The sequence below is a fragment of the Lagenorhynchus albirostris genome, chromosome 4, assembly GCF_949774975.1.
Source record: "Lagenorhynchus albirostris chromosome 4, mLagAlb1.1, whole genome shotgun sequence".
Taxonomy (NCBI): Eukaryota; Metazoa; Chordata; class Mammalia; order Artiodactyla; family Delphinidae; genus Lagenorhynchus; species Lagenorhynchus albirostris.
Genome location: NC_083098.1, coordinates 19031538 through 19049400, shown reverse-complemented (window position 1 = coordinate 19049400; position 17863 = coordinate 19031538). Strand labels below are relative to the sequence as shown.

General features: G+C 38.2%; 1 protein-coding gene across 3 annotated transcripts in view; it reads left to right on the top strand.

Moving 5' to 3' along the window:
• PPP3CA (protein phosphatase 3 catalytic subunit alpha) overlaps positions 1-17863 on the top strand; it is a 299312-nt gene that overhangs the window by 274176 nt on the left and 7273 nt on the right. For all 3 annotated transcript variants that reach the window (XM_060147635.1, XM_060147633.1, XM_060147634.1), the window contains 2 exons: positions 10088-10172; positions 16183-16280. In XM_060147635.1, the coding sequence (XP_060003618.1) occupies positions 10088-10172; positions 16183-16280 (183 nt within the window). The remainder of the gene's footprint in view (positions 1-10087; positions 10173-16182; positions 16281-17863) is intronic.

Sequence of the window (17863 nt, the reverse complement as noted above, 5' to 3'; positions counted from 1 at the left end):
CCATGTTGTATACTAAGAAGGGAAATAAGCATGGGCTTTATAATCCTTAATGTATTCTTTAGCTGAAAGGTATTAAAGTAGAGAGCTCTCTTTTTTCAACAAAGGCAAAGGTTTTGTGTATATGTATGTCTCTATATTTTAGAAAAACTTCACTTCTCACACACAAGGTTGAGGTAATTGACATATGAAAGAAGTGTTCTTCACAGAGAGAAGTATAGGGGGTAATGTCAGCTTGCTGAAAATTGATACCATAAGAAAATAAGATCCAGTTTTCATGCGTTTTTGGCAGAGCTTACGTGCTTCTCTTTGTACTAAAGCATTTTATGGGTCCAACTTCTTAATCTGAAGGTTGTACTTATATGAGAATAATTAATAATTGATTGAACAACAGCAGACAGTCGTTGTAAGTCTGAAGTTTGTAAAACATTCTCTTTATAGTTGTTTGATCTCAGATGGCAGGTTTAAAGGCCATATGAAAAAGTTTAATGAATGCTCAGAAAATCTAAAGTTTAAAAATATTTTTCTATGAGGGTAATCTATTTTGGCTCTCCTAAAAATCCCTTTTATTCCTTCATCTTTACTCCTAGCTTACGAGAAGCTATGAAACTTTCTTCCAGTTTTTCTTAGAATTTTAAAGAAATAGATATCTTGATTTTCTTTGGTCAGCCCATCTTTGTGAAGCGGTCTATTTTTTTGCCTCAGAGCAAAGCCAGCAGCATCCTGGATTCTCCCCTTCTCCCCTAGTGAACTGGCCATCATCTGGGGCCCAGCCTTTAGCCTGGTTGGCACAAAACACAACTGGGGCCCCAACTTAGGCAGCGTGATATTAATGAAGATCACACAATCAACCTTTTAATTTACAGTGAGAAATGTAACTGTTAGAAGAACTGGAATATTCACTTCTGCACAAGCACTTCCTTCTTCTTAATAGAAAGAGCAAACATTTTTGAGTATTGTATACCAATGATCTATGCTAAGTGCTTTAGCAGATAGCACAGTACCTGGCACTTGTGTTTGTTGAATGTTGAGAATGACCGAACGAATTAACTTAGGTAATTCTTCCACCCACCTGGGAAGTAGATCACCAGCCTGCTACTGTAATGAATCCTGGTTTGGGCTCCCCACTTCCCAGCTGATGACCTTAGGTCGACAACTTACCAAGCGAAATAATACAAATAAAGCACTTAGAACCTTCCTCATTTTTTAGATGAGGAAGGTGAGACTTACAGAAGCTTAGTAATTTATCCAAGGTAGCACAGCCTGTAAACAGGGGAGCTGAGACTCAATAGGTCTTTTACTCCAGAACACAAGTTCTTCACCACTGTGCTATTCTGCCTCTCACATGCCAGTTTATTCATTTGTCTTAAAAGAAGTCGACGAGCCAGGTATTTATGATCTGAAGTCTTGCTGTAAGGCCAGAACACTGAAAGTCCATTGGCCCCTGGACAGTACTTCCCTAGACACGTCAGATGTTTGCCTCGGCTTCTCTTCTTTCTTATGCCTCTGTAGCTGACCAGTACAGTTTTTGACTGGCATATCCCTTTCCTCTGATAAGATAATAATATATTTCAGTGATGTTAAAGTCTCATGACCTGGGAACCATTCTGTCTGTTTCAGTTGCCTCTGCAGGCCTGTGCACTGATCATTGGCCAGAACCTAATGCTCATTTCCCTGTTTACCTTTTTGGGCAAAATCTTCACTACATCCCCCCTGTACTGACAAAACACCCTGCCTAGTTCTTGAATAGCATCAGAAGGTCTTCGAGTGGCTTTATTTCAGATCAGCTCAGTACATGCCAGCACCTTGACCATCCTCTGCTGTCAGACGACTGGAGCAGTATTACGTCTTTCAGCCTGCTTTTTTGTCGTGCTGTCAAATGGTACTCAATTAGCTTTCTGTCTAGGGTATAACACATGGGACAATCAAACATGATATTTTACTATATTGGTTTATTTTTTCCTTCAATTTCTGTAATTTCAGAGATAACATTTAAATATCATTCTACTATTTGATAAATTTATAAATCCATAAGTGTCCAGAATTAAATTCTGGTCTAAATGCTTTCTTCCAGCATTTAGCACGTATGCACAATTAGGTCCTTAATAAATACCTTTTTCAACTGTTAAATCCTCATCTATATCCAAAATAATCCTGACAGACGAAACATCCAGGCATTATGATTGTTTCTCCTATAGACAATACATCTACATCATTAGCTTGACCTTTGTTATTTCATTTCATTTTGCTTTTATTTTCATTGCCAGTTTATAAACTTGATGCATTTCTATTATGATAAAGAGTTCAATCCAAATGAGATTTCACATGCTATTAGTTTCTACTTTGGTAAATATAAATAAACTGAAATGTCCTCTGTAAGGCATAGGCTGAATATATGATAGTTTCTTGAAACATAGGCTGAATATATAATAGTTTCTTGAAAAATCAACGAAGCCTCCTAATCTACCTTAAAGTCTTTAATTTTTACCCAAGTTATAATTATGCTTATAGCCAATTGCTGCGAGTCTACCAAGGAATTATTGAACAGATGGAACGCAATGTCTCAGAGAACAAAAGTCCATGGAATCAAATTAGCACTTGGAAACAAAAGTATTTTTTAACTACATATTTAAGATAACCAAATAATGACAGTTATTTGACATTTGGGAGCAGTCTGTACATTTTTAAGACTTCCTATCTGAAGAATCCAGTTATATTTTATGACAAGAGAAGGTGGAAGAAACTGTCTAGGCTGTACTGGCCTTTTTGAAAATCCATTACACAGAAGAGTCTTTTTATTCAAAAAAATATATTTTTTCAAGGAGCTGCCGCTTTGAAAATGACATATAAGACAGAATAGCCTTATGCCAAATATCACACCATCGTAGATGCTATTACATGCTGAGATTTTAGTTGAGCTAAAAAGCATATGGAAGAAATTCAGAATATGTGGTTTGGAGTGATTTGGAATGAGTAGCCATTATGTCCCAGTTTTATCACCTATGGATATGTACTATGCTATTGTTAGAATTAAAATTAGAAAGATATTCCAAATATTTTAGGTTGTAATCCTCAAAAAGATGAATTTTTACAGAGATTTTTAAAATTTATTATCCTAAAGGTGTTTTTCTCTGTCTAATAGAGTAACCTAAATAAGCATTCATATAGCTATTATGTGAGGGGCAGCACCTCCAGTCTCTTTGGACTAGATTTAACCAGCACTGATCCTAAATGGATCAGCAATGCAGGATTCTCAAGTCATGGCTGGTGACAACTGTCACCTCTAGAAAGTGATTAATACTTGATAGAGCAGCTGTCTTCATGCCAGAATATTTGGACCATTGGGGTTACCCAGAGAAGTTTCAAGAGGAGTAAGGGAATCTATTTTCACATCCTCAGTTTCCATATGTCCTCATTCCTAAAAATGATCAGCCTGGGAACTCATCTGAGCTGCAAGGCTCACTGCAGCCTCTCCTTTCCCACCTCTTCTTTCTCAGTTGCTTTTCTCTCATTTTAACAAAAAGGCATGGGTCTCCCTAAACATAGTCTCTATGAACACTGCCTGGAGTACTAAACAAAGAGACGTTGGAAAAACTCAATGCGTAGGAAGTCTCCTTAATCAAGGCAGTGTAACCGCCCTCCCATCTTTATCATTAAGGAATGCATTCCAATCAAATTATATTTCTATGTTTTTTAAATATTCATAAAAATTTATCATATGTTTGTGCTACTTAGCTCAGTTATGTACTACTAATAATTGATATTGATTACAAAGGAACTTTTAAGGCTTAGGGCCTTATTGTCTCAGGAAATTTTAAAAAACACATTTCATTTAAATTTCTAAACATATTTTTGGCAGCAAAGTATAATGTGATAAAAATATTTTAAAGTATAAATATATAATTCACTAAAATAAAATCAGGAAAATGGAAATGCAATTTCAAAGAGAAAAGGACTACTGTAAGATTTCTAAATATCAATGAATGTCTTGTTCATGGATTTTTTTCTTTAAATGGATGATGGTAGGATGAAATTGGTATGATATTTATATGCCATTGATTTTTAAAAGAAGTAGTATAGTCATTTCATTTTAAAATGGCAATGTTTACAACATTATATTGCTTACAATTATTTAAACTTGGAGGTGAGAATAGTATTCTTTGGAGGATATACTTTTGTAGATGCATGAGTAAAAAATGTAAAGACCACAGTTTTAAAGCCAGTCCATCAGAATGAACACAATTTCTCAGTGCTTATGGTGCTGTCCCTAAATCCCAGGACTCAAGGGCTTGGTGGTGTAGAAAAGTATAATGAAGCACTTGTCAAGTTCACCACAGCCAAGGGCAAAACTGGGTAGATGTTTAAGTAAGTTCTGTATAGCCTTGCTTGGTTGAGATATAGTTGCTCAAGGTCTGTTATTTTTAAACTAGGTCAGAGAAAGAAAAGACAAGAAAATAAGGTTTGGGGATTATAGTACATGTTTTGGCCTCATAGCCTTAATGGGAGTCAATTTGGAATATGTGTTCTCCCAGATAAGACAGTCTATATACTTATAATTTCACCATCATTTGTAAAAAGCCATAAAGACCAATTATGCAAGGTTTTTAGAGGTTTCTGAAGACATATTCTGCCTTTGCCTTATATCATATTTCAAAGTGCTGATTTTGGAAGGAAAACAAACTAATTTTTGTCTTTAATATAACACAACAAAAGATATTTCTTATCTCAGCACCTTCTACTTTGTTCCATCAATAACCTGTATTCAAATTCAGTAATTGCCCTATGGTGTCGGAAAATTAAATCTGGAGACATGTCTAAACTCTGCTTAAAAATAATGAGTCATAATAAAATTTTACTTTCGAGTAGAATAGGTTTCTTACAGAGATGAACTTTGTTATCTTTTTAAAAGTTTGAAAAAGTGGTGAGTTTTCTGTAATATTTTCTCAGAATTTGAATTAAAAGCTTTAAGAGATTTGAAGCTTGCCAGCAAAATACAGTTCTTAAAATAGATCTTTCTTTTGAAAAAGCGTGAAATGTTAATGTATATACACTCCTTTTAATATAATATATTTCATTTAAAGATATATGCTATGGATACACTTGTATTAGTTAAAAGTTCTTTAAAGAAAGAAGCCTAAATAATAGCAAAACATTTGAAACCAATATAATAATGAAGTGGAAATTTTCTGCTACTTTTTCCATTAAAGAGTAAGCAATTCAATTTTTTGCAAGCTCCTTTTTCACCTTCTAATAATATGAAAAATATTCCTCTTTTATAAGATATTCAAGTATAAAAAAGATTTTTTGCATGTATTTTTTAATGTTTTTTATTATGGTAAAAGTCACATAGTATAAAACGTACTAATTTAACCATATTTAACTGTACAGTTTAGTGGCACTAAGTACATTCACATTGTTGTGCAACTCTCACCATCATCCATCTCCCGAATTTTTCAGCTTCCTAAACTGAAACTCTGTCCCCATTAAACACTAACTCCCCATTCCCCCTCCCCACCCCCAGGCCCTTGACATCTATCAATGCATTAAAATTTTAGACAGCTCATCATCACGTCTTACAGTTGCAAAAAGGTACTGATAGCAATTAGAAGCTGTTGAATTGGGCTTATCTTACCAGTCCAGTTTCCCCCTGGAGATGGTTGGAGGAAGGAAGGGGTGAATGTCAGTGCACTGAGAACTTTTCTTCATTGCCTCCTTTGGGAAACTCATGCATCCCCCATATAACACGAAGGAAGGGAGGGATGGAGAGACCTCTCTTCTTAAAGCTGCTCTCTCCCTTTTCCCTCAAAACCAAGCTTCTTCCAAATACAGTGGGGTTTTTTGACATTTTATTATGAAATGTTTCAAACATAAAGGAATGTTGAAACAATTGTATAGTCAATACACATGTACCCATCACTTACTTTCTACAATTAACATTCGATTATATTTGCTTTCTCACATCTCTGTCCCTGTATACAACCATCCGTCCATCTTTTTATTTCTTTCTCTTTTCGTTTTTTTGAAGAGGGGTGGGTAAGTGCAAAGTAAGTTCTCTGTACCTCTGTGATAAATGCTAATGTCTAAACTTCTTATTTGTCCCTACTACTATGCTAAAACCTTTACAATTTAGCCCCGGGCATGCCCTGCTTCTCTCCTCATTCTCAGCCTGCCCTCGCCCCAGTGAGGGCAAACCCCATTCACACCGGACTTCTGACCCATCATCTGAACATAACATGGATTCTTGCGGTCTCCACGTGCTTGAATATTCTCTTCCTTCTATGGAGAATTCTCCTTTCTCTTTAACTCTTATTTATCCTTCAGGATCCTTCAACTATCACCATTTGGGTGAATATTTTTCTCCAGACTATTCACATCTACTTCCAGTGGTAAATATTTAATAATGCTTCACTGCAGGGGGAAAAAGACCCTGGTTTGTAGCGCTTACAGGTTTTGTTGGTATAAATTCTCTTCCCTACCACTGGTTTCAAGCTACCAGTACGAAGTTACTGAACATGGAGCTAAGAAGAGGTGTGCTCAGTCTACTCTCTAGCTGACAGCCACTGGCCCCACGCGCCACTGCTGCTTCCTCTCTAATATGTGTCACGGTGCACTATGGGCGTTCACGTGATCTCCTAAAGCAGAGACCATGCTTTCCTCCTATTTCTGTTGCTAGCAGTTAGCACACAGCAGGCTATAGAACAGGATAGGATTCACAAGAACACTTTATGAATAAATGATTTGGGTAATAAATTGTATTCTATATAACACTTTCCACACACTGCTAATTCAGTTAAAACTGAGGAATTATAGTAGTCACTCAATGGATGGATGGGGACCGTGGGCCATACAGAGCCAGGGTCTCTAATGCGTGGCAGGTAGCCCACGTGTAAGAACCTCTCTTCACCCTGGCACTTGGTTCCTCATCGCTGCGATGCTGCCGCAGTTTTCCAGTTCCCTTCAGAGGCTGGCAGCATTCACTCAGCAGGCCACTTGGCATACGTACCTTTCATACTTCATGAGAAGTCAGTAAGGCACTAAGTTAAGGTCAGGAAGTACACATGGTCAAAGCAAATCTTTAAAGATTCCCTTGGTCTGTACATTAGCCTTTGAGGAAAATGGAGTGTGCTAGTGTGCCTAGATTCTGGAATTAGTAGCATAATACCCCAGGCTTTTTAAAAGAAGATGAGAACTTAAAAGGTGAAGCAAAAGAGAGGCCCAAAAAAGAAGTGATAATTATTTGAATGGAAATACAAAATGAAATTGTACTTAAAATTACTAATGTTTTTAAACTTAGGAAACATTGCCTTTCAGTTTGGGACTTTTGGGTTAAAATAAATGACTAGATTCTTCTCCGAAAAATAGTTAACAGTAGTTAACTATTAAAAATAGTTTAATGTAAAAGGTATTTTTTTGCACCTTTATTATTCAATATACTGAATTTTAAGTTGAGCTACTGTGGTATATTTCCACAACTTAAATAGAGCAAGTACCAAGAATGTTAAACATGACATTGTATTTGCATGTCACAGCTAGTAGAAGTCTGAAAAACGTGCATTTTTTTTCCTTGATCTTTCTATTGAATTATGGGCTGTGAGGATTTGCAATGGAACATAAGTATTTGAATAAGAGTTTTAATGATCTCTGGAAGATACCAAAAGCCAGGAATAGCAATACTAAATATACAAGGACCTTTATATCTGTACTTAATTCTTTCCTGCTACTGTTCAGCTCCTTTCAGTTTGATTACATATTAACTCAGATATTTTATTTGGTTATTTTACTTTTTTGTGGGTTGTAAATGTGTGATATTCATTTTGATTTTGATTATTTGACAAATATTGAAGGTAATCCCCCAGAATGGAACTTTGAGATATTAGTTTTTAGTGTCTCTTCTTACTGTCTATGATTAAGTTAATTGACTTTTTGAGTAAATATATTCTAATTTTATAAAAGAAGTACTAAAACCTCTTACCTGGGTTATTGAGAAATCTAAAAGGAGACAGCATTTCTTCATTAAGAAAAGTGCTATAATATGCTGTGAACCACCATGTGTTGGGAGCACAACTATGAATACATAAAGTAAGACACCTGCTCTGTACTCTCCAGTAAGTCATTAGGTCTGAAAAATAAGGAATGCTAAACGGGCTCAGACTGTCAGAATGTTCATTTTACATTTAAAATTCCATATTTTATATGTACAGCTGATTCACTTTGTTATACAGCAGAAGCTAACACACCATTGCAAAGCAATTATACTCCAATAAAGATGTTTAAAAAATAAATAAATAAATAAAATTCTGTATTTTTTTTTGAGCATCTTTCTGAGTACCAGCTCATACTGAGCTGAAAAGGATGGCTCTACATAATCTATTCCCCTTCCTTTCCTACTTAGTTTCTTGCTTTTCATTGCTCTGGTTATGGTTTTTACAAGTCCTTTCATGAAAATTTTCTGAGAGATTATCCTTCTTAGGTATTTTTCACTTACTTGATTGTACATTTTCCCCCTTCTCATTTCTCTTAAATATATCCAATTTCGTTTCTAGACATTTAACTACTCCTTCTTGCTGCTTTTCTTGTTGTGCTTCTAAATATAGTCACCGTTTTGGGGGTTCTCCCACTCTTTCCATTCTTTGTGTCTGTTGGATTGATTTTTATGATCTGGCCGTACTGTTTTTGGAGACGGCTAGAATCTTTCCCCCTTAGCACATCATGACCTCTGAGTGGACTGGGTTAGTCCGACTGGGGAATATTAAACATAGAGTGGTAATGGCACACCACATAAGTAAACTGAAACATGATTTAACAGAATAACTGAAAAAAAATAGATAAGAAAACCAGTATAAGGAGATTGCTATAGCACTTTTTTTTCCCTTAACAAATGTCCTTCAGGGAGTCTCCTGATCATAAGTCATCTAAAATTCAAGCACAGAAACTTCAGACTTTCAAATGGTCTCTAGGACAGGTTTTATTATATAAAAAATCATAATTGCAAATCGTAGATAATAATAAATATTGTTAGAAACTCAGCATAAAGTATGAGATAGGGCCTACACACATGCCATTTTCTCCTCCAGTGTTTTGGCCAACAGAGTCTAATTCAAGGAAACAATTATGAATAAGAATCCATGTTTCCACTTGGTCATCAGAAAGACTGGATTGGAGAATGGCTTTCTCCCATATGGATTTAGACTTACTCCACTCATTTGCAGGCAGAATAGCTGGCAATACGAAGTTCTGGTTTGAGAGATCATTATTTTTTAGCACCCAATAATTTTTCATTATCTGGATGGACCACAGTAGGTTCACCTACTGAAGAAAATCTTGGTTGCTTCCATTTTGACAATTACAAACGAAGCTGGTATAGACATCTGTGGACAGGTGTTCGTGTGGACATAAGTTTTCCACTCTCTTGGGTAAATACCAAGGAGCAAGAGACGGAACAAGCCCCACGTGCTTTTCAAGCTCCTGCTGGCATCGCTTGTGCTCATGTCGCATTGGCCAAAGCAAGACACATGGCCGAGCCCAGATGGGGAGTGGGGAGTTGTTGGGGGAAAATAGATGCAATCCAATTAGCTGTGTTGGGGGATACCTGCTATGGTGTCATTGCCACTAGAGAAAAAGAAATGGACAAAAAAAGGAGCTGTTTGAGGGCTTTCAGATCAGAGAGAAGGTGAGAGGAAACCAGCTCCCTGGTACACGCTTTCTGAGAAATATCCATCCTGGTGACGCACTTCCTCTTCCTGCCAATGCACGTTCTCTTTGTATAAACAGAAGAGAAGGGAGCTCAATCAGAAGAGAAGGGTAGGAACCCACCCCATCTGCTCAGTAAGTTTTCAGTTAGCCCTTTACCTCTCCCCTTGGAAATCTCAGAAGATGCTCTTTGGCATTTTGGGGACCTCTAATGTATCACAGGCAAGTATTCCTGCCTGGAAGCATAGACTTTTAATTGATTTCCAGATAAATCCTTAGAGGGGGAAAAAAAACAAACCTGGTTTGGCTTTTAACTGCAGTCTGTTATACATGTAAATTAGTAAACTAGTTAGAGTTAAATAAAAAGTCACCTGACTTCTCAACTCTTTTTAAAATATAGGTGCAACGGCTGCAGCCCGCAAGGAAGTGATACGGAACAAGATACGAGCGATCGGCAAGATGGCCAGAGTGTTCTCCGTGCTCAGGTGGGATCATGGTCCTCTGTTGCATTTGATTGTCACTCAGTAACATTTTAATAGTTTAATCTGGTAATTTAAGTATTTTACTCGAAACTCTTTGCTTTTTCTTAATTATTTTTTAAAATGGAATTGTCAGCTCCTCACTGTTTTCGTCAGATGGAAATCTACTGAATTATTTCTGTAGAGAAAGCCTCTAAAGGGACTTTCACATTCCATCCCTCTATTTGCTGCAGGACTTTAAAACATTTATTTCACAATAGGTTGAACATGGTATGAAATGGAAAAGCTATTATAATCCTTTCTATTTTTCATTCTCTCTCTGTGGTAAAGATGAATTTATCAGGTGCATTCCACTAGATTTCTAGGAAATGAACAGCCATAAAGCTTGTTCATGTGAATCTATATTATTCTAATAAATCATTGAGAGAAAAAAGTTATTTAGTGTTTCAGTTCCCATATAGTAGTTATTTTTTAAATAGATCACGTATCTTGTTATTATTAAGCATGGGCTTAGAAAACACGTTTTCTTGAAGAGAATTAACTACACTTTTCTTCACTTAAATTCAGTTATCTATTCTTGGATAATACAAAGTATCTATATTTCTCTTCAAAAGATTACTTTAAAATACAGTATGATTAGGGCTTCCCTGGTGGCGCAGTGGTTGAGAATCTGCCTGCTAATGCAGGGGACACGGGTTCGAGCCCTGGTCTGGAAAGATCCCACATGCCGCGGAGCAACCAGGCCCATGAGCCACAACTACTGAGCCTGCGCGTCTGGAGCCCGTGCTCCGCAGCAAGAGAGGCCGCGATAGTGAGAGGCCCATGCACTGCAATGAAGAGTGGCCCCTGCTTGCCACAACTAGAGAAAGCCCTCGCACAGAAACGAAGACCCAACACAGCCAAAAATAAATTAATTTTAAAAAATACAGTATGATTATATGTGACGAGTATCCAGTCAATTCACAATCACATTACTAACAAGGATAAATAGGAATATCTTGGGAGAAAGTCCATCTCCACACTGTATAATTTCATATCCTAATTTTTGCCAGATTCTTTTTTTCAACTCTTTCGTGGAGTAGCTGTACCGGCTCTTCTGATTTCTCCTTCTTGCTGTTTCCTATCCCACTCCTGGTAGAGTCACTAAAGAGTAATTAAGTGATTTGATACCAACAACAGGGAGCCATGAGAAGGACGAAAAGCAGGATCATCCTTTCCCAAAGACACCAGATCAAAGTCAGTAATAGCTCTGCGGTAGCAGCCAAATCTTGAAAAGTCATGTTAAAGCTGAAAGTAGAGCATAGTTGCTCCCTGCGGCCTAATGAATGAGGCTGCCTTTGCTCTAATGCTTTTCATTCCTACTGAACTTGCAGGACTCATTCATTCATTCTAAATAAATATAACGAAACTTAAAGTAGCCACTATGTACCATGAAGCAGTACAGGGGATAGCAAGTGAGAGGCAAGGCACTCATTCATTTTAGTACATGGACAACAAAGGACTCTCTGAGTCTAGCATTTGAGCAAGTGTGGGGATGACCTTCACGAAGGTAGGGAGTAAGAGTGTTTAAGACAAAGGGAGGGGCTTCCCTGGTGGCGCAGTGGTTAAGAATCCGCCTGCCAATGCAGGGGACACGGGTTTGAGCCCTGGTCCAGGAAGATCCCACATGCCGCGGAGCGGCTGAGCCCGTGCGCCACAACTACTGAGCCTGCGCACCTAGAGCCTGTGCTCTGCAATGAAGAGCAGCCCCCGCTTGCCGCAACTAGACAAAGGCTGTGTGCAGCAACGAAGACCCAACGCAGCCAAAAATAAATAAATTTATTTAAAAAAAAAAGACAGAGGGAGGAGCAAGTACAAAGATCCTTGGATGGACACAAATTCAGCAGTTTTGAAGGCCAGCAGGGAGGCTGTGTGGCTAGAAAAATTGCCTTTGGGGGCAAAGGACTATGTGAAGATCATAAACTCAGCTGGTCCCTCTGCATAAACACTTGCTTATTTATCATGCCTCAGATTTCCAGTAAATGCGCTTACTTCTTTTTCTATCTGAAGTCTCTGTGAGGATAAGTAAAAACAGCTCCATCACTTCCAGTTGAAAGTACATTTAGGAAAAAAAAGGAGAAGCCTTTCTTAACATAAAAGAAACTTCTTTGTATCTATGTTAGTCTTCAAACCATGTGAAAGTGACAGGAACAATGCTACAGAATCATAGATAGCTCTTAAAATTGGAAAGTCCCTCTAGTCCTCTGCAGCTTGGTACGTGAGAAGCGGTTATTCCCAGCTGAGAGTGGGTTCCATTTGAACCCAGTGATGATCAGTTACTTGATTAAGGTCGCACATATTGATAGAAAATAAAAACAAGGTAAATTGTATTGCTCTCCTATAATAAAAGCATTTGTACATTACAGGGTGGTCATCTCTAGGGAAAAGTAGGATTGAGTATTAAATGTGTACCATATAGTGCATTAGGCAAAGTGGATACTCTGAACTAAAATATCAGACATGTAGACAATAAACTAATGTAAGGCCATGAGATGTGCACTAAATACATGAAGAGGTGCTCTGCTGTGGAAGAGGATGGGGAGGAGCCCTACTATTTCCTGAAAGGAATGTTCATGAAGAGGTTGCCATTGGTGGAGTGCTGTGAAGTTCAGGCTAGGTTCCATTAGCTGGAGAATTGTGGTGAAGGCATTTCTGGAAGCTGAGAAGTCCTCCTAGATCCTAAGGACCTAGGAGCAGTGTTATACGGGGCGCTTGTTAAGGACCAGGTGCTGTGTGCTTCATGGTTTACACATTTGAGAGGAGTCCACACGGCAAGCTTGCAAGGTTGACTTGACCTCAGTGAGGAAACAGAAACTGAAAGAGGATACGCAGTATGTCCAAACTCACTCAGTGAGTGATCAGTACTAAGGAGAATCAGAGCATGTGCTAACCCATGTGGAGATGTATATGTAATGACAGTCTGAAGATTGGATAGCAAGATGACTGATGGGTGTCAGCACATTTAAGAAGCTATTGAAATAATCCAAGCAAAAGATGTTGAACTAGCTGTGGGTGGAGAGATGCAAGGGAAGAGGCAAATACAAGAAATTTGTGGAATGAGACATTTTAACATGTAATGGATGGATACGGATGGTGGTACACATTTGTCAGGTATAGCTGTTCAGCACAGTCCTTACATTTTGGTAATTTGCCATATTATAAGGGAACCAGAAACCTATCTTTCAGGAGCCCTTGCACTTAAGCTGCCGCATGTTGCCTAGGATCCACCAATCAAACGAATGCACGCAGAACTTCTGCTTCAAAGCGAACATCTTGGGGAAGCAGTGAGCAGGGAAGGCAGTTCCTCTGTCAGGTGGGAATCTGAGGGACCAAGAGTTGAAGAGCATCTTTCTCAGCATATTGGGGACTAATTACACACCATTAGCCGGAGCTTAGGCGTTGGCTGTAAATAACAGTAAAGGATTCAGAAATCTAAAATGTGGATTAACACTGCCATTCTCCATCCTATTTTTCTTTGACTCCTTCATTTAGTAAATGTTTTATGAATCTCGACTATGTGCTAGGTGCTGTTCTGGTCTAGGTACTGTGGATGCAGCAGGAGCAAAGCAGACAGAAACCCCTTTCACATGAAGCTTTTCTAGCTAGGGTGGGGTGTAGTGGGCAGAGGAGCTCAAAAAAAAAAAAAAAAAGCACCAAGGAAACAAACTGTATAGCTCTTCAGGGGTGATAAGTGCTTTAGATAAAAATAAAAGAGGGAAGGGGAGATAGGGCATAAGAAAGTGCATATATATATATATATATATTTTAACATCTTTACTGGAGTATAATTGCTTTACAATGGTGTGTTAATTTCTGCTTTATAACAAAGTGAATCACCTATACATATACATATATCCCCATATCCCCTCCCTCTTGCATCTCCCTCCCATCCTTCCTATCCCATCCCTCTAGGTGGTCACAAAGCACTGAGCTGATCTCCCTGTGCTATGTGACTGCTTCCCACTAGCTATCTATTTTACATTTGGTAGTGTATATATGTCCGTGCCACTCTCTCACTTTGTCCCAGTGTCCATTGACAGATGAATGGATAAAGAAGATGTGGCACATATATACAATGGAATATTACTCAGCCATAAAAAGAAACGAAATTGCATTATTTGTAGTGAGGTACATATATTTTAAATAGCATCCTCAAGGAAGTCCTCACTTTGAAGGCAGTTTTCCAGCAGAGAGTTGGAGGCTGGGAGGGAGGGAGCCAGGCAGATACCTGGGGGAAGAGTGTGACAGAAAGGTGCAGAGCCCCAAGGTGGGGGTGTGCTGGGTGCACGGTGAGGACCACGAAGGGAAGTGGGTGGTGGTAGGAAATGTAGTCCAAGAGATGGATAAGGATGGTAGACTGTGGGTTGGGAGCTAGTTTTTTAGGGCTCTGGTCAAATCTTTTAAAGATTTTGACTTTCACCTTTAATGAGAGGAGAAACCATTGGGAGAGTTTTGCATAGATGAGTGACAGGATCTGTATAGGTATTAAAAGGCTCAGCCAGCTGCTATACTGAGAATAGATATGGGAGGAGAGGGCAGGAGTGTGACAAGGGTGGAGCAGAGAGACCAGTTAAGGGACTGCTGGAACCATCCAGGTAAGAGATGCTGGTGGTCCGAAAAGGAGTCAGTCACAGAAGGCCACCTGATTCCAGTCATGAGAAGTGTCCAGAAGAAGCAAATCTACAGAAAGCAGATGAGTAGTAATACAGCCTGAAAGAAATGGGAGCGCACGAGACTGCTTTGTGGAGGGATGAGAATGTGCTGAAATGTATTGTGCCGATGTTTCACGACTGTCTGAAGAGACTAAAAGCCAGTGATTGAATCACACACTTTAAATGGGCAAATTGTATGGTATGTTAATTATATCTCAATAAAGCTGTTTTCAAAAGAGATGAGGTAGTAGTATTGTGAGAAGTGGTAAGATACTGGAAATAATATGAGGGTAGAGCCCTCAAGATTTGCTAATTGAGTAGATGTGGAGTAAGAGAGGATAAAAGGAGTTAAAGGTTGATTCTTTCAGCTTAACTAAAAGATGAAGTCGAAGAAAGATAGTGAAGCAGCGGGTTTGGGGATAGTTTAGGAATTCTGTGTGGGCCATGTTAGCCATCTTCATAAAAATGTGGAGTAAGTAGTTGTACATATTATAAACATTAGATATATATGTGTATTGTAAGTATTTTTTTCTGGTTATGTGGGATTACACTGTCTACTATATGGAAATATATGAGGTTATCCCTATTTTATGGTTATTTAATCATTTGATTAATGCTGTGCTGTGGTTAATAAATGTAATTCAAATAATGATGTACATAAAACTGATTGTAAAACAGTTGTCATAATGAGTAATAAAACAACGCTGTATTAGCAGATCCATGGGGAAAGAGACTGAAAAAGAAAAGTTGGAAATTTGACCAGTTGTTTCATCAGCGACTTGCCATTAGTTTGTGTATTTGTCGTGGGATGTCAGAATTCCTTAACAGTGCCCTGAATGTAACTCCTACTTCCCTAATCCATAGATCAGATCTTTTAAATCTGTTATACTCTCTGGTTTTCTCTCACAAGTCAAATCAGCCCCACGCATTTTTGCAGCGCCTCGGCTGGAAAACTTACAACAGCCCTCTCCATGGCTCTTTTTTTTTTTTTAACATATTTATGGTGTCGTGGAGGATGCCCACAAACACTTTGTATTGTGAGCCTGCTTACAAAAGTAGACTTGTTTTCCAGTTCAGTCAGAAGAGACTGAACTTCCACAATTGCATAATTCCCAACTTTATGTTAGCCGTCGTGTCATGGGCATACCACTACTTCTATATGAGTGTGTGAAAATATAGTATGTTTTAAGTAAAAAAAAGAAAAAACTCAAGAGAGCCAAGGTAGAAGTAAATGTGAGTTCTTACATACATCTTTTCCTTTAAGTCTTTTCTTTGTCTTGAAAGAAAATAAAAGTTAATGTGTCATCCCCATTGTGCCTTTGCAGAGAAGAGAGTGAGAGTGTGCTGACGCTGAAAGGCCTGACGCCCACGGGCATGCTCCCCAGTGGAGTGCTCTCTGGAGGGAAGCAAACCCTGCAAAGCGGTAAGCAGGCCCATTGGTATGACACACCTGAGCAGGCACCTCAGTCAGCTGTGTCGTTAGAGCCCTGATTTATTCACGCATTTAAGGTCCGTCTTGGTCTTCCGATCTTCTCAGCTGGAAGAAGGGCTGAGACTCCCCTCCCTTCCCGCGCCCCCATCAGTTTGACCAGTCGCGCCCCACAGAGTAGCTCCCTCATTTGCTGGAATGTGTTCTTGACCCCCGCTACCCCCACGTCCTCATTTGCACATTAACCACGATTTCAGGCCTCGCTGTAAGACAACTCATTCAGCTTATCTACATGCACAGGAGGTTTGACCACTTGGAGGCAAGCAGTGGATAGAAACAACTTTTTAATTACATTTTTATTAAATGTACAGGTTATCTATTGGATTGATGAAATAAACACATAGACACATAACTATCCATGCCTAAGTCTAGGATTTAGTGGAGAATGGAGGAAGAGAATAAAAAGGATGATTTTGTTATCCACTTGAATAGAAATGAAGTCATAGGTGCCTTTTCTCTGACTTATCCACTCAAAACATAAGAGAGTGAGTACCATCATATGTTATTTTTAAGAAAGGATGAAAACATTTCCTTGAAGGTAGATTTTGTATTAAAATCTGTAGTTTTCTGGATGAGTGCCGTCCAATAGAACTTTTTGTAATGATGGAAATTTCTCTATCTATACAGAAGCCACTGGCAATGTATAGCCATTGAGCACTTGAAATATAGCTCTTACAACTGAGAAACTGAGTTTTTTATTTTATCTAATTTTCATTAATTTGATTTGAATAGCCACATGTGGCAAGTGGCTACCATATTAGTCAGACCAGTCAGTGCACTCTTTACTTTTGTTACTTTTGTTATCTATTTTAACTAATATTATCATTAGAGTCCACTTTTAGCATACTTTATGGAAATTTTGCTTTTAGATTAGACTCTAACAGAAAAAAATGAAAACAACAATACACTCAACATTTTCAAAGCAGATCTCAGCCTCCTGCTTATTTCCCTGTACCTTTCCCTGAATCTTTGTTTGTGTTTTCTTTTCTATCCCTGTCCCTCAGTCTAGAAGATTCTGGTATTCTTATGGTAATGTTATTTAGATACACCTCTTTTACATAGAAAGTGATGCCCAGCTTCATGGATATTGTACTGCTAAATGATCACCTCCTAGCAGCATCACTAAAATTTTCTTTATTTTCATATGAATTTATTCCAACATCAATGTCTTCGAGTTGCCACAAAAAGAAAAAAAAATTTCTAAATGAAGGTAGGAAGATACCACAGTATTGAAGTAAGTTCCTCATTTAATTTGTAGCTAAAATTTATCTTAGTAACTTCAGGAAAAAACCCACAATTTTCCCACCAAAGTAAACATGCTCTCTAAGAACATTAGCATAAATGGATCCTTTGTATGCACAAAATGCACAACTACCTAATTGACTAAAATCTGCATAGTTTCTGTTAAGCACAGTTTTAAGGTACAGCAGGTGTATTATCAGAAACTATGGGCCACAGTTGCTTTAGAAGAATACACTTAATAATGGACAGTACATATTTCTAATATGTTGGTCCTG